General features: G+C 52.2%; 1 protein-coding gene across 7 annotated transcripts in view; it reads right to left on the bottom strand.

Annotated features, from left to right (window-relative positions):
- The window catches only part of ARHGAP39 (Rho GTPase activating protein 39), a 142,010-nt gene that overhangs the window by 14,862 nt on the left and 106,700 nt on the right, over positions 1-20,448 (bottom strand). For 6 of the 7 annotated variants that reach the window (XM_054058841.1, XM_054058839.1, XM_054058843.1 and 3 more), the window contains exons 3-4: positions 18,553-18,633; positions 4,318-5,725 (exon numbers count right to left, since the gene is read on the bottom strand). In XM_054058841.1, the coding sequence (XP_053914816.1) occupies positions 4,318-5,725; positions 18,553-18,633 (1,489 nt within the window). The remainder of the gene's footprint in view (positions 1-4,317; positions 5,726-18,552; positions 18,634-20,448) is intronic. The other variant, XM_054058844.1, reaches the window with a different exon arrangement.

A 20,448-nucleotide genomic window follows, 5' to 3' on the forward strand; every position in this document is an offset into this window, starting at 1 on the left:
ATCAACCAACCAACCAACCCAGCAACCAATCAATCAACCAACAAACCAACCCAGCAATAAACCAACTGACCAACCAACAATCCAATCAACCAACAATGAACAAAACAACTAGTCAACCAACGAACAAACCAACCAACCATCTAACCAATAACCCAACCAACAAACCAACCAACCAGCCAACAAATGAACCAACCAGTCAATCAAACCAATCAACCAACCAACCATTCAACCAATAAACCAACCAAGCATTCAATCAACCAACAAACAAACCAATCAATCAAACCAATCAACCAACCAATTAATCAAACCAACCAGCCAATCAACCAATCAATCAACAAACCAACCAACCAACCATCCAAATAACCAAACAACAATTCAATCAGCCAACCAACAAACCAATCAAATCAACCAGTCAATCAATCAACCAACCAATTAATCAAACCAACCAACAAACCAACCAGCCAATCAACCAATGAATCAATCAATCAACAAACTAACCAACCAACAAACCAATCAACCAACCAATTAATCAAACCAACCAGCCAATCAACCAATCAATCAACAAACTAATCAACCGACAAACCAATCAACCAACCAATTAATCAAGCCAACCAACAAACCAACCAGCCAATCAACCAATCAATCAATCAACAAACTAACCAACCAAAAAACCAATCAGCCAACCAATTAATCAAGCCAACCAACAAACCAACCAGCCAATCAACCAATCAACAAACCAACCAACCATCCAAATAACCAACTAAACCGATCAGCCAACCAACAATCCAATCAACCAATGAACTAACCAGTCAACCAGTCCACCACCAGACCAACCAACCAATCAACAAATCAACCTACAAACCGAGCAGCCAACCAACCAACAACCCAATCAACCAATGAACAAACCAATCAACCAACGAACAAACCAATTAACCAACAAGTCCAAGAATCAAGCAAACAACCAATGAACAAACCAACCCATCCACCAACCATCCAATCAACCAACAAACCAACTAATCAATCAACCAAGAAACCAACTAATCAATCAACCAACAAACCAACCAGCCAATCAACCAACAAACCAACCAACCAGTGAATGAATCAATCAAATCAACCAACCAACCAACCAACAAACCACCAACCAATCAACTGATTGACCATCTGACCATCCAACCATCCACTGTTGAAGCATTTAGAGATCTCTCCATGTTCACATCCAAAGACACATCCTCTCCAAGAAGTTACTCCTCAGTCCCATCATGGGTAAGTGGAGCTGACCTGGCACCAGTGGCCAAAGTATCTTGTAGCACCAGTGGCACCAGGAAGGAGAGGACCAGTAGAAGTCCTCCAAGCTACCCAAAAGCCAATGTGCTGGAATCCCTTCACATCCGGCATCCTGGTGTCACTGAGGCTTTGCATTGATGGCCAGAAGAAGCTGGTGGCTCTTCATAACGTAGGGGATGCAAAGGGCAAGGGGTTTTGGGTTCCTTTGGTCCTTTGAACACACTGTGGAGGGGACACACTCACCCTCAAAGGACAACCAGGCCACCAAATAACCCCTTCTTCCTCAAAGCCACGTTCAACTATGGTTTTTCTCCAGTTTCTCGTGCCCAGGAGGAGGTTGGTGGCTCCTCCAAACAACGATCAAAATGGATGTTGTTTCTTTACATGGAGAGGGACAGAAGCTGCCCGGGATCTCACCTCACCTGAAGAGCACCCCAACAGGAAGGACCTCTGCAGACCAGCAAACTTCTACTATGTGGTAGAAGATGACGCTGTCATCCCCACCACCTGCAAGGGAATCATGTTGGTGGCCACAAGTGGAGACCATGCATAAAGTGACTGCAACGGTGACATCGCCTTGGGGCTGGGCTTTAGATAAGGACTAACTTTGAAGGACCAGCTTGCTAAGGAGCAACTTCTTTGAGGGACCTGCTTGCTATGGAGCAACTTCTTTGAGGGACCAGCTTGCTATGGAGCAACTTCTTTGAGGGACCTGCTTGCTATGGAGCAACTTCTTTGAGGGACCAGCTTGCTAAGGACCAACTTCTTTAAGGGACCAGCTTGCTAAGGACCAACTTCTTTGAGGGATCAGCTTGCTATGGAGCAACTTCTTTGAGGGACCAGCTTGCTATGGAGCAACTTCTTTGAGGGATCAGCTTGCTATGGAGCAACTTCTTTGAGGGATCAGCTTGCTAAGGACCAACTTCTTTGAGGGATCAGCTTGCTATGGAGCAACTTCTTTGAGGGATCAGCTTGCTATGGAGCAACTTCTTTGAGGGATCAGCTTGCTATGGAGCAACTTCTTTGAGGGACCAGCTTGCTCTGGAGCAACTTCTTTGAGGGACCTGCTTGCTATGGAGCAACTTCTTTGAGGGACCAGCTTGCTCTGGAGCAACTTCTTTGAGGGACCTGCTTGCTATGGAGCAACTTCTTTGAGGGACCAGCTTGCTAAGGACCAAATTCTTTGAGGGACCAGCTTGCTAAGGACCAACTTCTTTGAGGGACCAGCTTGCTCTGGAGCAACTTCTTTGAGGGACCTGCTTGCTATGGAGCAACTTCTTTGAGGGACCTGCTTGCTATGGAGCAACTTCTTTGAGGGACCAGCTTGCTCTGGAGCAACTTCTTTGAGGGACCAGCTTGCTATGGAGCAACTTCTTTGAGGGACCAGCTTGCTAAGGACCAACTTCTTCTTTAAGGGACCAGCTTGCTAAGGACCAACTTCTTCTTTAAGGGACCAGCTTGCTAAGGACCAACTTCTTTGAGGGACCAGCTTGCTATGGAGCAACTTCTTTGAGGGATCAGCTTGCTAAGGAGCAACTCCTTTGAAGGACCAGCTTGCTCTGGACCAACTTCTTTGAGGGACCAGCTTGCTAAGGACCAACTTCTTCGAGGGACCAGCTTGCTAAGGACCAACTTCTTTGTCTGGTGATGGGTTCAGCCACCATCTGTATGGCTGGAGCTCAATGGTGGGTCAAGACTCCAACTCAAACGTGGAGCTGCCCATTCGCCAGTGAGCTCCAGCTCCTTGAATCTCTCCAGTTGGGAAAAACCTGAGAAGCAAACCCTCATTTCTAGCAGAGGACCTCATTGAAAACCAAAACAAGAGGAAAGGGGATGGTTTTCTCCATGCTCTCAACCCACTCTGGTCATCTCCGCCTGCTCTGCAGAGAGGACATCCCTGCTCATGTGTCTTCTCCAGGCAGATGGAGATCAGATGAGACATTTTGCTCAGTGTTGGGTCCACTTACGTTCAGTATCTTCATCCATGATCTGGATAAAATCAGTTTGGAGATAACACTAAGATGGGTGGAAGTGCTGATCTACTGGAGGGCAGAAGGGTCTACAGAGGGATCTGGCCAGGCTGGATCCATGGGCTGAGGCCAACGGGATGGGGTCCACCAAGGCCAAGTGTTGGGTCCTGCTCTTGGGTCACAACAACCCCGTGCAGCTCCAGGCTTGGGGAATAGTGTCTGGAAAGCTGCCCTGTGAAGAAGAACCACTGGTGGACACCAGCTGAACACGAGCCAGCAGTGGCCCAGGTGGCCAAGAAGGCCAACAGCATCCTGGCTTGGATCAGCCATGGTGTGGCCAGCAGGAGCAGGGAATGAATTGTCCACCTGGACTCGGCATTGGTGAAGCTCCACCTCGAATCCTGGGTTCAGTTTTGGGCCCCTCACTCCAAGAAGGACACTGAGCGGCTGGAGTGTGTCCAGAGAAGGGGAACCAAGCTGGTGAAAGGTCTGGAGATCAAGGGTTATGAGGAGCAGCTGAGGGACCTGGAGCTGTTTAGTCTGGAGGAGAGGAGGCTGAGGGGAGACCTCACCACTGTCTACAAACCAACAGCCTGAAAGGACGTTGTGGTGAGGTGGCTCCTGGTCTCTTCTCCCAAGGGACAAGTGATAGAACGAGAGGAAATGGCCTCAAGTTGTGCCAGAGAAGGTTTAGGTTGGACATTAGGAAACATTTCTTCTCTGAAAGGGTTCTCAGGCATTGGAAGAGGCTGTCCAGGGAAGTGGTTGAGTCACCATCCCTGGGATCCAGGACGTGGTTCCCACCGAGGAGCAGCCAAACCAAGGTAGGAGAAGCAGTGCCTGAAGCTGTGGTGCAGGGCTGAGGGTTGCCCTAAAGACCATCCCGTTGGATCTAAACTGGCTTTACACGAAAGGTCTTTAATCAGGAGAATGGTGGGGATGTTGTGCTGTCACGTGGTGGGACCTGCCCAGCCTGGCTTGGCACCTGAGGAGATGCAACCCTTGGTGGCACCGGGCACACAGCGAAGCCCCCTAACACTGGGGACATCTCCAAGGACGTTACCTGAGATGGATGCAGGTAGGGCTCGGGGGAGGCCAGGTTGGTTTGAACGGAGACACTTTTCTCCAGCAGGATCTGAGGGAAGCCCAGCTTCTCGAAGGTGTTCCTCTTCCAGTGCTTGTTCTCCTGCTGCGCCAACGCCTCGTCCTCGCTGAAGGCTCGCACCACCGGACCCGGCATGGGTAAAGGGAGGGCACCATCGCTCTCGTAGCCTGAACCGTCCTTTTGGGAATCCCAACTGCTCCGTTGCTTCATGTGATAATGGGCTTGTTGGGCTTCCCAAGCCAAGCGTGCTTGGGCCAAGAAGGGCTCGGGGAAGCCCCGTGCCACCTCCGCTTCTGCCGCTTTGCTCTCCGTACGGTTCATTGGGGACCTGTTGGGACCTGGAGTGGCTCGTTCCTCACCCAACATCTGCTCGCTCAGCACCTCCCGGTCCCCTGAGCCATCCGTGGAAGAGGTGTTGGGGTCATGGGACACGGAAGGCTTTCGGCTTTTCCTCTTTCTGGTGGAGGGTGAGTAACCGGTGGAGGACAAGGTGTCCTGTTGGCTGGACCATGACATGGAGTCCTCCCCCTGGGCCACTTGGCCACCTGTTGACCCAGGACAGAATTCGGGGCCCTCCATGCTGCTGTAGTCACCTGATTTGATCTCCAAGCGTTGGTCCCGGACCAGGCAAGGGCTGTGCTGCAGCGAGTAGGAACCACCGATGGGATTGGGGGAATATTTGTGCCTCAACCCTGTCTTCATCTTGGGGCTGGAGCCGGATTGCTCGACGTAGACCAGTTGCCTGACGTATTCCTTGCCAGCGGGGCTGTATTCCAAGCTCATGAACCGGTCAGGACACTTCTGCTTGGTGAGGACCAACTGCTGGTAGGGCGAGTTAGAACCTTGCTTGGGCGACTGGAGGAAGGGGTGAGGTTTACGGATGGGTGACTTCTGCGGCGAGCCAGCTTTGTAGCTCCCGCTGGCTTCGTACTGCATGTCCACGGGGGGTTCATCGTAGATGGGAGCTTGGTATTCCATGGGAGGTTCCTCGTAGAGGGGCGGCTCGTAGGCGTAGCGGGGCGAGGAGGGTTGGGACTCGCTGGAGTGCTTGCGGTGTTGGGCTTGGAGAGGGGAGCAGAAGGAGTCACCCCGGCCAAGCAGTGGTGAGCAGCTGCCCACGTGCTCGGCTCTCTTCAAGAAGGGTGATTGCTTCCTCTCCGGGAAGAAAACAGAGTTGTCGGCATCGGAGGAGAAGGTCTGTAGGTTGGGCGACTGTTGGCCTCCTGAAGGTCGCCGTGAGCGGGTGCCTGGTTGGTTTTCATGGGTGTAGCCGTTGCCTTGGTGCATGAGGAAGCTTGGCTCGCGGTCGGTCACCTTGATCAGCATCCGTTCCTTGGTGCCGGCATTCCATCGTAGGGATGATGTCCTGTGGGGAGAAACAACGCCACCATCAGTGAGTAAAGCTGTGGTGGGACAGACACCATTGTTCCGCTGCCCCCAAACCCGTGGCCACAGCAGAACCCAAAGGATGGACATGTCCAAACACCCCAAGCCTCTTCCATCAGGTGAAGAGCACTTTGGGATGGAGACCAGCATCCCTCCCTGGCCCCCGCCGACCTCAGTCGCCTCCAGAGTGCACGAAGGACGTGGAAGCTGGAAAGCCAAGCCCCAAAAGTGATGACAAGTCTTGGAGAACATCTCTAGGAGATCACCTTGAATCAGTCCCGCCTACTTGCGTCTTGGAGCTCTTGGAGCTAAAGGGCGATGGAGGAGTGAGCACAGCCATCTGGTGGGGACAAGTTTTGGGGCAGACATATATTTGGGACAGTTTATGAGTGTTTGGGTGCTCAATCCTTGCAGGGAGCACCATGCTTCCCACCTGGGACCGGCCCCTTGCTGGGATCTCCCACCCCATGGTCAGAGGCAGAAGCTTCCTATGCAGAGCCCCAGCTGTCCCACCTCTTCTTGCTTCCCATTCCTTGCAGCACCCAGGATTAACGCCCACCTCCAGTTCCCAAATGGATGTGGGTTACGTTAACATGAGGACAAAATGATGACCCCGAGCATCATTGAAGGCAAAAACCTTGAAAACACAACCTCAGCCTACGCGAAGAAGACCCAGCTCCATGAAACTTGAACCACCATGTACCCCAAGCTACTTCTGGACTACTGATACGCCTGAGGAGAAGGACAGCTTAGCTAATCACCTAAACCCACATGACACATGGACACCTTGGTCTCCAAAAGGATGGGGCACCAACACCACAGGAGGTGAGAGCAGCAGCTGCCCTCTGTCCCCTCAACACTGAAAGAACCCCTAGGACCAACTCTGGATGGAACGAACATCTCAGCACGGCCGCAAGGATGTGCATGATGCTCATGGAGAGGCAAGTGGTGGTGGTGGATGCTCATGGCTTCCTTTTCTTGATGCTCAAAGCTCATCTATGCATCCCTCAACCACTTCGCATCCCGAGGGACGATGTGCTTCCACTGAACATCTTTCCAGGTGGAACATCCTACAGCGTCTTGAGGTTGAGTGACTTGCAAAGACTGTGCCTGCACACCCCAAACCCACATGGCATCAGGATGGAAATGCCCTGGTGGAGCCCGTTTTTGTACATGCACTGGACAAGCACCGAGGACCTTCTTAAATCTGAGCTGTGAACAATCGCACCCAAATTGCAACCCAACAGGCAACTTCTGGAGCAGCTCTGGTGCGAGCAGGGGTGAAAGTTGAGCTGGGCAATGTTCTGAAAACACCAGGAGCTCACCCAAGAAAGACTCAGTGGAGATCAACTCATCCATAAGTGAAAAAAGCCTGGAGCAGTGGTGAAAGCTCAGCTGGGAGATGTTCTGAGCAAGCCAGGAGCTCACCCGAGAAGAACTCAGTAGAGATCAACTCATCCACAAATGAAAAGACCCTGGAGCCTTTAAGCAGAAGCAGGAGGAGACCTCCTTCATCTCTACCTGAAGTTAACCTTCTCATTAAGGCATTTGATAGTCCTGGTGGGTAACGTCTCTTCTGAATGAAAAAGTTCTTTGCTGTCCAGAGTAGTCATGGCTGCCCCTACCTGGAGGTGTTGAAGGCCAGGTTGGATGGGGCTTGGAGCAACCTGATCCAGTGGGAGGTGTCCATGCCCATGGAGTGGAACTGAATGGGCTTTAAGGTCCCTTCCAACCCAAACCACTCTATGAGTCTATGATTCTATGAATGATGACATTTGCCACAAAGCTGGGTCTTCGATCACCCGTGGTCCAGCAGCTTCTCCCTAATTCAACCCGAACTGCAATTTGAAATGAATCAAAGAGGTTTTTCTCTCTTAATTAATAATTTATGGGCAGAAATAATTATAAGCTCAAGATAATTCCGGTCCTGCAGGATGAATTCCTTGGGACCAGGTTGCAGGGAGTTGTGCAACCTTGGGCAAGGCTGGCAGAGTTCCAGACCTTGGAAATGGTCAAACCTTCCCCTTGGGGCTGTCCTGGAATGAGCAACAAAGCCCAAAGGGTGAGGAGCAACTCAACCCTTCTCAAATGAATCCACTTCTCCCGGGGCCCAAAACTTGAACCCAGGATTCAAGGTACGGCCACACCAGCACCGAGTCCATGGGGACAATCATTTGCTTGGTCCTGCTGGCCACACTATGGATGATCTAAGCCAGGATGCTGTTGGCCTTCTTGGCTACCTGGACCACTGCTGGCTCATGTTCAGCCACTGTTGACCAACATCTCCAAGCCCTTCTCTGCCAGGCAGCTTTCCAGCCACTCTTCCCCAAACCTGGAGCTTCATGGGATAGGACCCAGCAGTTGGCCATGTTGAACCTCATACAATCTACCTGGAACCATCGATGCAGCCTGTCCAGACCCCTCTGTAGGTACCACATGAATTAAGAATGAATGCCTTTGTGGAAGCACAGCTACAGCGAGATCTTCTGCACCATGTCCTGAAGGTGGCTCCTTGTTTCTTCAAGAGGGCAGCAGCTCTGGCCACCTCGTGTTACCTTCTCCACTTCTACCTCCTTAAAACCACACTTTGGTTTTCCTCTTTGCTATCCCTGTTGCTCTCCACTCATTTCCACCTTGTCCAAAAGATTTCATGGCCACTGGTGGTTGGGGGCCTGCAAGAAGAAGCCCTTTCTGTCCTTGCACAATCCAGCACAGTGGGGTGGCACATGGATCACGTCAACCATCAGAGGGCTCTCATCCATTAAATCCATGTTTCAAGCCCTTGGGAGGTGCCATCCAGGCAAGGGATGCTCAGGAGGAAGAGCAGAGGTGGGTTTTAAGGAGGTGACGACATCATCACAGGAGGGATCCAGAGCTTGCTGCCATCTCCAATGCACAGGGAAGGACATGGTGTTATCGATTCCTCACCAAGTCCCATGCTGTCACCGTCGGCACCGTCTGGGAACCCAGGCTGCTCTCCCAGTTCATTCCTCCCTCTGTTTCTCAGCTGTTTTTTTTCACAGCCACTTGTCCTTTCTGCCCTTCAGAAGAAGGTGGATGAGGCCAATTAATGAGTTTTGCAGAAAAATCACCGTGAAGAGGCATATGAAGTATCTCCCCACACAAACCCCACCATCTCCAAGCACCCTGTGTGCCTATGACACTGTCTTCGCTTCAGGAGATGTGAGGAACATTTTCTTCCCTCCTCTTCCGCAACAGCCTCTGGAGCTCCTGAGGACTTGAGCCTCCTACCAGCTTCTTGCCATTGAGGTTGGGTTCCTTCTGGTCCTTCCTGACTGGTTTTTGGATGTCAGCCACTCAGCGAACCCTTCCAGACATCAAAACTCTCTCCACAACTATAGGAACATGATGTGAGCAGCACAAACTATCAGCACAGGGCGCTGTGGAAAGCCTTGGTAGGTCAGAAACATCACGAAACTCTTTGCTGCACCGCCCAGCACCAACAGGTTAAAATGATGGGTGAGATGAGAAGATAGATCAGATACGGAGAGCACCAAGGACCCCAATTTCTTCTCCCTCATGCTCCATCATCAACAGGCAGTGAGTCTGATGGTGGCACAATGCCGGCGGGCGAGAAGGGACTATGAAGCCACCAGCAATGAATCACCATCCTGCTGCCACACGGATGTTAATAGAGATTTCTCCACTTCCTTCATTAACTGTCCAACCACGGAGGACACTCAATTATTTTCCCCACGGTTAATAACTGCCCGGGCCACCGGCCAGCCCTTATTGATAGAACCATAGAATAGTTTGGGTTGGAAGGGACCTCAAAGCCTATCCAGTACCAGTCCCCTGCTATAGGCAGGACACCTCCTACTGGATCAGGTTGCTGAAAGCTCCATCCAACCTGGTCTTCAACACCTCCAAGGATGGGATCTGGAGGTTTTGGTTGACAGCAAATTCAAATCATGGAATGGTTTGGGTTGGAAGATACCTCAAAGCCCATCCAGTTCCAGCCTCCTGCTATGGTCAGGGACACGTCCCACGGGATCACGTTGCTCAGAGCTCCATCCAACCTCACCCTGAACACCTCCAGGGGTGAGGTGACCATGACTTCTCTGGGCAACCTGGGCCAGAGCCTCACCACCCTCACAGGGAAGAATTCCGTCCTAAGATCTCACCTCAAGCTTCCCTCTTTCACCTCAAAGCTGTTCCCCTCATCCTATCCCTGTACTCCCTGATCAAGAGCCCCATCCCAACTTTCCTGGACACCCTTCAGGTACTGGAAGGTGCTCTAAAGTCTCCCTGGAGCCTTCCCTTCTCCAGGGTGAACAACCCCAACTCTCTCAGCCTGCCCTCATAGCAGAGATGCTCCAACCCTCAGATTGTCTTGGTGCTTCCTTTGGACTCGCTCCAACAGCTCCATGTCCTTCTGTGCCGAGGACTCCAGAACTGGACACGGGGCTCAGGTGGGGTCTCACCAAAGCAGAGCAGAGGAGAATCCCCTCCCTGATCCTGCTGGTCCTGCTTTGGACGCAGCCCAGGACATGGGTGGTTTCTGGGCTGTGAGCGCACATTGCCAGCTCATGTTGAGCTTCTCATCCACAGGAAGGACATGGATCTGGGCCAGTGCCTCACAACCCTCATCATGAAGAATTCCTTCCTAAGATCTCACCTCAGTCTCCCCTCTTCCACCTTAAAACCGTCCCTGTGCACCCCGTGATCCAGAGCCCCTCCCTTGCTTTCCTGGAGCCCCTTTCCCCACAGGAATCTGTTCTAAGGTCTCCCTGGAACCTTCTCTCTCCAGGCTGAAGATATCGCAGATGAAGACTACAATTTAGCGCTAGAATTAAGTGGGTTTTCCTTTTAATTTGAATGATTAATTCAAATACATTGGTTTCCATTATCCTGCGAACGCACCAGGGATCGTATACACCAGAAAATCACGGCATTCCACCACCATCCCACCACACAACCACGCCCATGTGCCATCGCCACCATCCCCGTGTCCCTCGTTCTTCCTCACCTTCCTCCCCTGTCCATAGGAGCTGGACGCATCTCCTCCCCGAGGCTTTTCACCCCCTTCCCGGGCTTAATTCCTCCAAGTCCTCCTCTCCGGCGCTAAGCTGGATCAAATTCCCTGAGGATGGGGATGAGGGATGCAATGCTGCTCCCTCCTCTCTTCCTCCCAGCTGGGTTCCATCAGCACAGCCGGCGATGGGCAACCACCGCGCCAACTGCATCCCGCTGGGAAGCTCAGGGTTGATGAGGAGCAGGAAAGCTCCGTGAACCTGGCACGGTGCCTGACGCCGGCAAGACAAATCCCTCCCTTCAAATGCAAGCCAAGATGGGAAGCATGGAAGAACCTGGGCTGAGTTTTGGGCTCTTCACTCCAAGAAGGACATTGAGGGGCTGGAGGGTGTCCAGAGAAGGGAATGGAGTTGGGGAAGGGTCTGGAGAACCAGGGAAGGGGCTGAGAGACCTGAGACTATTTAGGCTGAAGAAGAAAAGTCTGAGGATAGACCTCATCACTCTCTACAAGTTCCTGAAAGGAGGATGTGGTGAGGTGGGTGCTGGTCTCTTCTCCCAAGGAACAAGTGGTAGGAGAGGAAATGGCCTCAATTCGCACCAGGGTGGGTTCAGACTGGACATCAGGAACAATTTCTTTACTGGAAGAGTGTTGAAGCACTGGCAGAGGCTGCCCAGGGCAGTGGTGGAGTCACCATCCCTGGAGAGGTTCAGAAAACGTGTAGACATGGCACTTTGGGACACGGTTTAGTGGGCGGAGTGGTGTTGGGTTGATGGTTGAACTGGATGAATTTAGAGGTCTTTTCCACCCTCAATGATTCTATGATCTACCAAGCTCTTCCCCCACTACTAAACCTCTCCTGCCTCGTTCACCATGCTCTGGGACACCTCCTTCAGCTCTCCCCACCACCACTAAACCTCTCCAAGCTTGGTAGATCCATAGAACAATCCATCCTGACATCTGAGGTAGGCACAGCATGTCTGGTGCCGCACACAGAGGGCACGGACGCCTGTGAGAAATGGAACACCAGGTGCCCAGAAGACAATCAGAGCTGCTCGCCCCATCTCAGATGATTAAACCAACCACCCAAAATAGCCTCTTCTCTGAAATCCAAATGTCACTGCAAGAAGAAAAGGTTCTTCTTCTGAGAGGGAGGAGGGATGCGGAGAAGGGAGCACAGAAGAGCCTTCATTGTCAGAAGGAATTAGCAGCGAAACAAAAAGAGAGCAGAAGTGACATTTCCCTGAATAACATATCAAGAGGAGACGGACTTCCTTTGTCTCCGTAAGCGGGGAAAACATGTTCCTACCATGGTGATCTCTAGCTCTTGCCTATCTTGAGAAGGTTTCACACGCCCTGGAGCGCAGTTTGTGAAGCTGAAGCCATTCATCCTCTTGGTATTTCCAACTTGAATCATTCAACCCTGCTACAAACACCCCCAGGCTCAGTCTGCAGCCTGGTGCCACCTCCTTCAGCTCTCCAACCACCACCAGATCTCTCCTGCCTCATTCACCATGCTCAGGGACACCTCCTTCAGCTCTCCTCCCACCACTAAACCTTCCATGCATCACTGACCAGGCTCTGGTCCATCTCCTTCAGCTCTCCCCCCAGCAGGAGATCTCTCCTGCCTCATTGACCAAGCTCTGGGACACCTCCTTTAGCTCTCCAACCACCACTAAACCTCTCACGCATCATTGACCAGGCTCTGGTCCATCTCCTTCAGCTCTACCCCCACCAGCAGACCTCTCCAGCCTCTTTGACCAGGCTCTGGGACACCTCCTTCAGCTCTATAACCACCACTAAACCTCTCCTGCCTCATTGACCAAGCTCTGGGACATCTCCTTCAGCTCTCCAGCCACCACTAAACCTCTCCTGCCTCTTTGACCAGGCTCCGGTCCATCTCCTTCAGCTCTACCCCCACCAGCAGACCTCTCCAGCCTCTTCGACCAGGCTCTGGGACACCTCCTTCAGCGCTCCAACCACCACTAAACCTCTCCTGCCTCTTTGACCAGGCTCTGGGACACCTCCTTCAGCTCTACCCCCATCTCCTGCCTCCTTGACCAGCACCCACGTCACCACAACGTCCTCTCAGGTAGTTGTAGAGGGTGATAAGGTCTTCTCTCAGACTCCTCCAAAAAAAAAAGGGATCTCCAACCCCTTCTGGCTGCAACTTCTGATTACACCCAAGCTTCCTGAGGAAGCCCGTACCCCAGGGTCATCCTGAGGACAGGAGCTCAGCATCTCTGGGCTGAAGTTCCCTTCACCACTGGTGTTGATTTCAGCCAAGGCAGCTGCAAGATTCCATTCATTCTTCTTCCAACGATGCAAACGATGCATAGCTCGAGTGGTCCCACAGACATCTGCTGGCTGAGGAGACACCTGCCCAGCAGAAGGGGCATGGTGGCTGTCCCAGCTGTCCCGTGCATGGACACGTGCTGCTGCCAGCTGCTCCATTGACCCACTGCCTCCTTCTACTCGGGCTTCTTCATCTATGACTGCGAATTAAGACCAGAGCTGAAGGCTCCAACGTGTCCAGGTACTTAAAGGTAAATCCATAGCCTGGTTTCTTCAAAAGCAATGAAGAAGCGTGGACCCGGTACGAGTGATTCCTTGGAGAGCCAAGAGATTAAATTATGGGATCATAGAACCATGGAGTAGTTTGAGTTGAAAGGGATCTTAAAAATCATAGATTCATAGACCTTAAAGATCATCCAGTTCCAGCCCACAGGTTGCCCCATCCCTGGAGGTGTTGAAGGCCAGGTTGGATTGGGTCTTTGAGCACCCTGATCCAATGGGAAGTGTCCCTGCCCAAGGCAGTGGGGTCAGAACTGGATGGTCTTTAAGGTCCCTTCCAACTCAAACCATTCTATGGTTCGTCCCACAAGCAAACTGACATCTTGACAAAAAACAACCATAAAGAGTTCAACCTTCTCGAAAGGAGGAACGATGAGGGCATTGGGCACCTGAGCTCCATGGACCACAAAGCAGAAGGAATAAAGGGGTTAAGGACCATTACTGTAATTGCCTGTCTGGGATTTGGATGTAAGGGCTTTCCAACAAATGCCTTCTAGACAGATGGAGCAAGACAGTCATCCTCTTAATGACCCCCACTAATCTTCATTATAGTCGAAAAGCTCTCTCCTAGCAATTGTTGGCCAGGAGCACCAAGCCAAGGAAGAGGAACCGAACTCTGCCTGTTCCTGAAGACGCTGTTGGAGGTCCTGGGCAGGCACCAAGGCTGTTGGCCGGGATCACCAAGGAAGAGGAACCAACCCCTGTCTGCTCCTGAAGATGCTGCTGGAGCTCCTCGGGAGGACCAAGGTAGCTGAATGTCAAAGCTGAACTTGGGGAAGATGATGCCTTGGTGGTCTCCTAGCTGAACCTCTCAGGACTGCCCTCTATCAGCCAGCCTCCTGCCTCTCCATCTGTCCATATTCAGCCTTGATGTGAGGGCAGCTGTCTCCTCAAAGCCACCCTGCTCCCACACTTTGCCCTTAAATGAAGTCATGTACTTCCCACACCCATATCTTGGCTGCTTCAGAAGCGCCTCAAGGGTCTTCCTATTCCCACCATGGACCACACGTACATTCTGACTCATCCTGGGGGAGATATTGGCCTTCCAGGCAGCCTCCTTCAACCCATGGGTGCTGCCCACCATCATACCACCCAGCAATGCCCTCTGGGACCTTCCTAGCCTTAGTCCATCCAAGGAAGAACTTCCAACTTCCCACTGCTTTGGATGCAGCCCAGGACACGGTTGGTTTCTGGACTGCAAGCGCATGTTGCCGGCTCATGTGGAGTTTCTCCTGCATCAGCACCTTCATCAGCTTTGAAGACGAAATGGAGATGTCTTTATGCAGGGTGATTCTCAGAATGTGCTGTCCACCCTTCTTCTTCAAATTCATAGACTCCTGGAATGGTTTGGGTTGGAAGGGACCTCAAAGCCTATCCAGTTCCAATCACACTGCCATGGGCAAAGACACTTCCCACTGGATCAAGGTGCTCATCCAACCTGGCCTTGAACACCTCCAGGGATGGGGCAGCCACAACTTTTCTGGCCAACCTGGACCAGGGCCTCACCACCCTCATAGGGAAGAATTTCTTCATTATATCTGACCTAAATCTTCCCTCTTTCAACTTAAAACCATCCCCCCCTCATCCCGTCTCTGCATTCCCTGATCAAAAGAACCTCCCCAGCTCTCCTGGAGACTCTTCAGGTACTGGAAGCTGCTCTAAGGTCATCCCAGAGCCGTCTCTTCTCCAGGCTGGACAAGCCCAACTCTCTCAGCCTGCTTTCATACAGAAGGTTCTCCAGCCCTCGGATCATCTCCGTGGCCTCTTCTGGACCCATTCCAATAGCTCCATGTCCTTCCTGAGCTGAGGACTCCAGAACTGGGCACAGGACTGCAGATAGGGTCCACCAGAGTGCAGTGGAGGTGGAGAATCCCCTCCCTGGCCCTGCTGATCCCACTGCTTTGGATGCAGCCCAGGACACGGTTGGTTTCTGGACTGCAAGCGCATGTTGGCGGCTCATGTGGAGTTTCTCCTGCATCAGCACCTTCAAGTCCTTCTCCTCAGGGCTGCTCCCAATTCACTCTCCACCCAGCCTGGATTTGTGCTCGGGACTGTCCCGACCCAGGTGCAGGACCTTGCCCTTGGCCTTGTTGAACCTCATGAGGTTCGCACATGTCCACCTTATTAAGATGAAACCATCCCACGGCCGGCGGGAGTTGGAACTGGATGATCTTTAAGGTCCCTTCCAACCCAACCCATGATTCTTGGATCCCTGCTGTGATTCTGCAGGTCTGGTGAGCTTTGATTTCAGCTTTTATGATGCCACAACCATGTCCACGTGACACTGACACGGTTAAAAAACCCACCCCAGGCTGCGCCAGCTCCAATCTCCATCTCAGCTCTTCTTTCCTTCTTGCTTGGCAGCCCTCGGACAGAGGCCATTTGCTACCCGCTCTTCCAGAAGGATGTCCACTCTCAGCTAATTAAGCAAAGCTGCTAATTAGCTGCCTGGCTAGAAGGCACTGGGGGGAGGGCGGTAAGAGTTCTCCCTGGGCTTTTACGGGTGGTGAAATTAGGGTTGGAAAGATGGAGGCATCTCCTGCAGCAAAGCAGATGCTGATGCAACCAGGTCATGTGCGACAACTGTGGTGAAATGACATCTCTTGATTGCTTGGGTGGCCATGTGAGTCCCCAAACCCTCATTGTCCCTTGTCTCCAATGGCAGCTCGTATCCAGCATCGTCACTCAGCTGGTGGTGGGTCACCATCACCACGTCCCCCTCACCACTCTGTGTCCCCATCACCACTCCCTGTCCCTGTCACCACTCCATGAACCCAACACTGCTCCATCTCCCCATCACCACTCCCTGTCCCTGATCCGTGTCCCCGTCACTGCTCCGTGTCCCTGTCACTGCTCCGTGTCCCTGTCACCGCTCCGTGTCCCCATTCCATGTTCCCATCACCACTCTGTACCAGTGTCACCCCTCCACGTTCCCATCACTGCTCCTCATCCCCATCACTGCTCCACATCTTCATCACCCCTCCATGTCCCTGTCACCACTTCATGTCACTGTCACAGCTCCATGTCCCCATCACCGCTGCATGTCCCCATTAACTCCATGTCCCCGTCACCACTCCGTGTCCCCATCTCTGCTCTGTGACCCTGTCACCATGTCCTCATCACAGCTCTGTGATCCCGCCACCATGTCCCCATCATGGCTCCATGTCCTTGTCACTGCTCTGTGTCCCTGTCACCGCTCTGTGTCCCCATCACCAAGTCCCCATCATGGCTCTATGTCCCCATCACCGTTCCGTGTCCCCATTAACTCTCTGTGTCCCAGTCACCACTCTGGGTCCCCATCTCTGCTCCGTGTCCCTGTCACCTCTCCGTGTTCCTGCAACTGCTCCACATCCTTGTCACCAGCCCGTGTCCCTGTCACCTCTCGGTGTCCCCGTCACTGCTCTGTGTCCCTTGGCTGTGTCCCTGGCTGCAGTCTCAGTTCCTGCTGCCAGTTCCAAGCATGGCTCGCTTGATGTCCGACTTGCGAGACACAAGAGGAGCCACTTTTGAACCCTGTTCTGAACCCAAGAGTGGATCCAGCCCTTCCAAACCACACTCCATGCCACTCTTCCTCACTTCTCCTGCCTACAGGAGGGTAGGGAGTCCTCTCCCGTCCACTCATACCGACGGGGAGTTGCATCCATCCACTACGCTTTGGAACCCTGAGGAGAAGGACTTGAAGGTGCTGATGGAAGAGAAGCTCAACATGTCCACTCCTGTCCACTCCTATCAATAGGGAATTGCATCCATCCACCATGCAGAAGAGATGCTTTGGAACCCTGAGGAGAAGGACTTGGAGGTGCTGATGGAAGAGAAGCTCAACATGTCCACTCCTGTCCACTCCTATCAATAGGGAATTGCATCCATCCACCATGCAGAAGAGACGCTTTGGAACCCTAAGGAGAAGGACTTGGAGGTGCTGATGGAAGAGAAGCTCAACATGTCCACTCCTGTCCACTCCTATCAATGGGGAATTGCATCCATCCACCATGCAGAAGAGATGCTTTGGAACCCTGAGGAGAAGGAGTTGGAAAGTGCTGATGGAGGAGAAGCTCAACATGTCCACTCCTGTCCACTCCTATCAATGGGGAATTGCATCCATCCACCACGCAGAAGAGATGCTTTGGAACCCTAAGGAGAAGGACTTGAAGGTACTGATGGAGGAGAAGCTCAGCATGAATCAGCAACGTGTGCTTGTAGCCCAGAAACCACCCATGTCCTGGGCTGCATCCAAAGCAGCGTGGCCAGCAGGGTCAGGGAGGGGATTCTCCACCTCTGCTCCACTCTGGTGAGACCCCACCTGGAGTCCTGTGTCCAGTTCTGAGATCCCCAACAGAAGAAGGAGACAGAACTGTTAGAACAGGTCCAGGGGAGGCCACGGAGATGATCCAAGGGCTGGAAAACCTTCCATATGAGGACAGGTTGAGAGAGATGGAGTTGTTCAGCCTGGAGAAGGCTCTGGGGTGACCTTAGAGCAGCCTCCAGTACCTGAAGGGGCTCCAGGAAAGCTGGGGAGGAACTTCTTCCAAGGACATGGAATGATGGGAGAAGGGGAAATGGCTTTAAATTGGAAAGGGGAAGATTTAGATTGGACATTAGGAAGAAATTCTTCACAGTGAGAGGGGTGAGACACTGGAACAGGTTGCCCAGCGAGGTTGTGGATGCCCCATCCTTGGAGGTGTTCAAGGCCAGGTTGGATGGGGCATTGGACAGCCTGATCTAGTAGGATGTTCCTGCCCATGGCAGGTGGGTTGGAACTAGATGATCTTTAAGGTCCCTTCCAACCCTTACTATACTATGATACTATAATGATATAAAGAGGATGGATGGTTCCTCCTGTCCTGCTCTACTTTCTGGTCAGGGGTAGGAGCCACTCAGATGAGGACACCCACATAAAGAGGATGGATGGTTCCTCCTGTCCTGCTCCACTCTCCTGTCATGGGTAGGAGCCACTCAGATGAGGGCATCCAAGTACAGAGCACGGATGGTTCCTGCTCCAAAGAACCATCAAAATACATCAAGAGGTTCATTTAAGGGTGGTAGTAAAGCTAAAACCCACAGCACGAAGGGAAGGGGATGATGAGGAGGATCAGAAGACCACAAAGAAAACACCAGTGTTGCTCACTGCCCTGTCCCTACAGGTCAGCTGGTGGCACATGAACTGTCCTATACGCCCACCTCACCACCAAGGCCACGTTGTAGACCCCCCAACCCCAATACCGGAGGGAAATTTTGGCTACCTGTAGTGGAGGAGTTGACCTTCCGCACTGTAATCCCGATAAATGTCATATTCTTTCTCAAAGACTCCAGAAGGCGACGAACTGCAATACAGGAACAGTGGACAAGGAGTTACCAATGGTGACCCGTGACACCCATGCCCTAATCAATGTCTCTTTCACTTCAGGATTAATGAAGATGGTCTCCTGGACCCCACCAGCCTGGGCTCTGCACTTAGGACCTACTTGCACCAAGCTTTGGGTCCTTAAGCAGTTGTTTAGGAGAGGACGACCAAGCCCTCCATGGCTGTGGTCTTCAGCTTCATTCCAAACCCTGCAAACATGACATTCTCCTTCAAAATGCGCTTGTGAAGAACAGCTGCAGACACGCCTAGACACACCCTAAACATCTCACAGCTTTGTCCCACCAATAGTTCTTTCCCATGCTTTGAGCATCGCTCTTGATCGTTGCTCATCTCAGATGGTCAGAGATGATGAACCTCAGAAAAAAAAAAAGCTCTTTTTGGTACATTTTCATCTACCACATTGCAGTCGATTATATCTGAGCCTTCACTTCCAGAAGATGGAGATGGTCACCAACAGCTATCAACCTGCTCCAAGAGCCACCTTACCTGAGTTCTCTTGCTGGAGAACCATGGAAAGAAGCACCTGAGATGGTTGCTGTTTTGACCATCACCAGCTTAAAGATCATGGAGTCATTAAGGTTGAAAAAGACCAACCATCAGCCCAACACCACCGTGCACTTAGGGTGTTCCCAGTTACCCCCAACACTGTTCGGGGTTGTCCTCAGGGGTTCCCAGTCACTCCCAGTATACTCCAGCTTGCCCTCAGGTATTTCTGGTTACACTCAGTTACTCCCAGTACAGTTCTGCATTGCCCTCTGGTGTTCCCAGTTACTCCCAGTACAGTCAGTGTTGCCTTTGGCCGTTCTCAGTTGCTCCCACTACGGTTTTGGGTTGCCCTTAGGCATTCCCAGTTACCCCCAGTTACTCCCCATACGGTTCTGGGTTGCCCTTAGGCATTCCCAGTTACTCCCAGCACAGTCAGTGTTGCCTTCCGATGCTCCCAGTTACTCCCAGAACCATTTTAGGTTGCCCTTAAGTGTTCCCAGTTACTCCCAGTACACCTTGGCTTGCCCTCAGGTGTTCCCAGTTGCCCTCAGGTGTTCCCAGTTACTCCCAGCAGCATTCTGGGTTGCCCTTCGGGGTTCCCAGTTACTCCCAGTACACTCCGGCTTGCGCACAGGCATTCCCAGTTACCCCCAGTTACTCCCTAGGTTGCCCTCTGGTGTTCTCAGTTACTTCCAGTACACTCTGTGTAGCCTTCAGGTGCTCCCAGTTACTCCCAGTACAGTTCTAGGTTGCTTTCAGGCATTCCCAGTTACCCCCAGTCACTCCCAGCACTATTCTGGGTTGCCCTCAGGTGTTCCCACTTACCCCCAGCACTGTTCTGGCTTGCCCTTAGGTGTTCCTAGTCACTCCCAGTACACTCCAGCTTGCCCTCAAGCATTTCCAGTTGCCCCCAGTTGCCCCCAGTTCAGTTCTAGCTTCCATTGCTTCTATTTATAAAGGAAGGGAAAGCGACTCCCGGAATAGAAACTCAATCCCGGCTCCTAATCCCCCGCCCTCGTTAGCCCACACGGCGCTGAGGTCTTAATTACAGCCCCAGCTCCGGATCAAACTTAAACAATGGCTTCTTCGTCATTACGTAAACGATGTTTTGGGTCGCTCTACGTCAGCCCTTGGTCACGTTGGATTAAGATCTATCAAATCGCAAAGGTGGCTTTGGAGGAGAAGGCAAAGAATTAAAGGAAAAGGGTGGAGGTTTCATCTCTGATGTCCTCGAGTCATGGAAAGGGTTGGGTTGGAAGGGACTTCAAAGACCATGCGGTTCCAGCCC

The sequence above is a fragment of the Cuculus canorus genome, chromosome 2 (assembly GCF_017976375.1).
Source record: "Cuculus canorus isolate bCucCan1 chromosome 2, bCucCan1.pri, whole genome shotgun sequence".
NCBI lineage: Eukaryota > Metazoa > Chordata > Aves > Cuculiformes > Cuculidae > Cuculus > Cuculus canorus.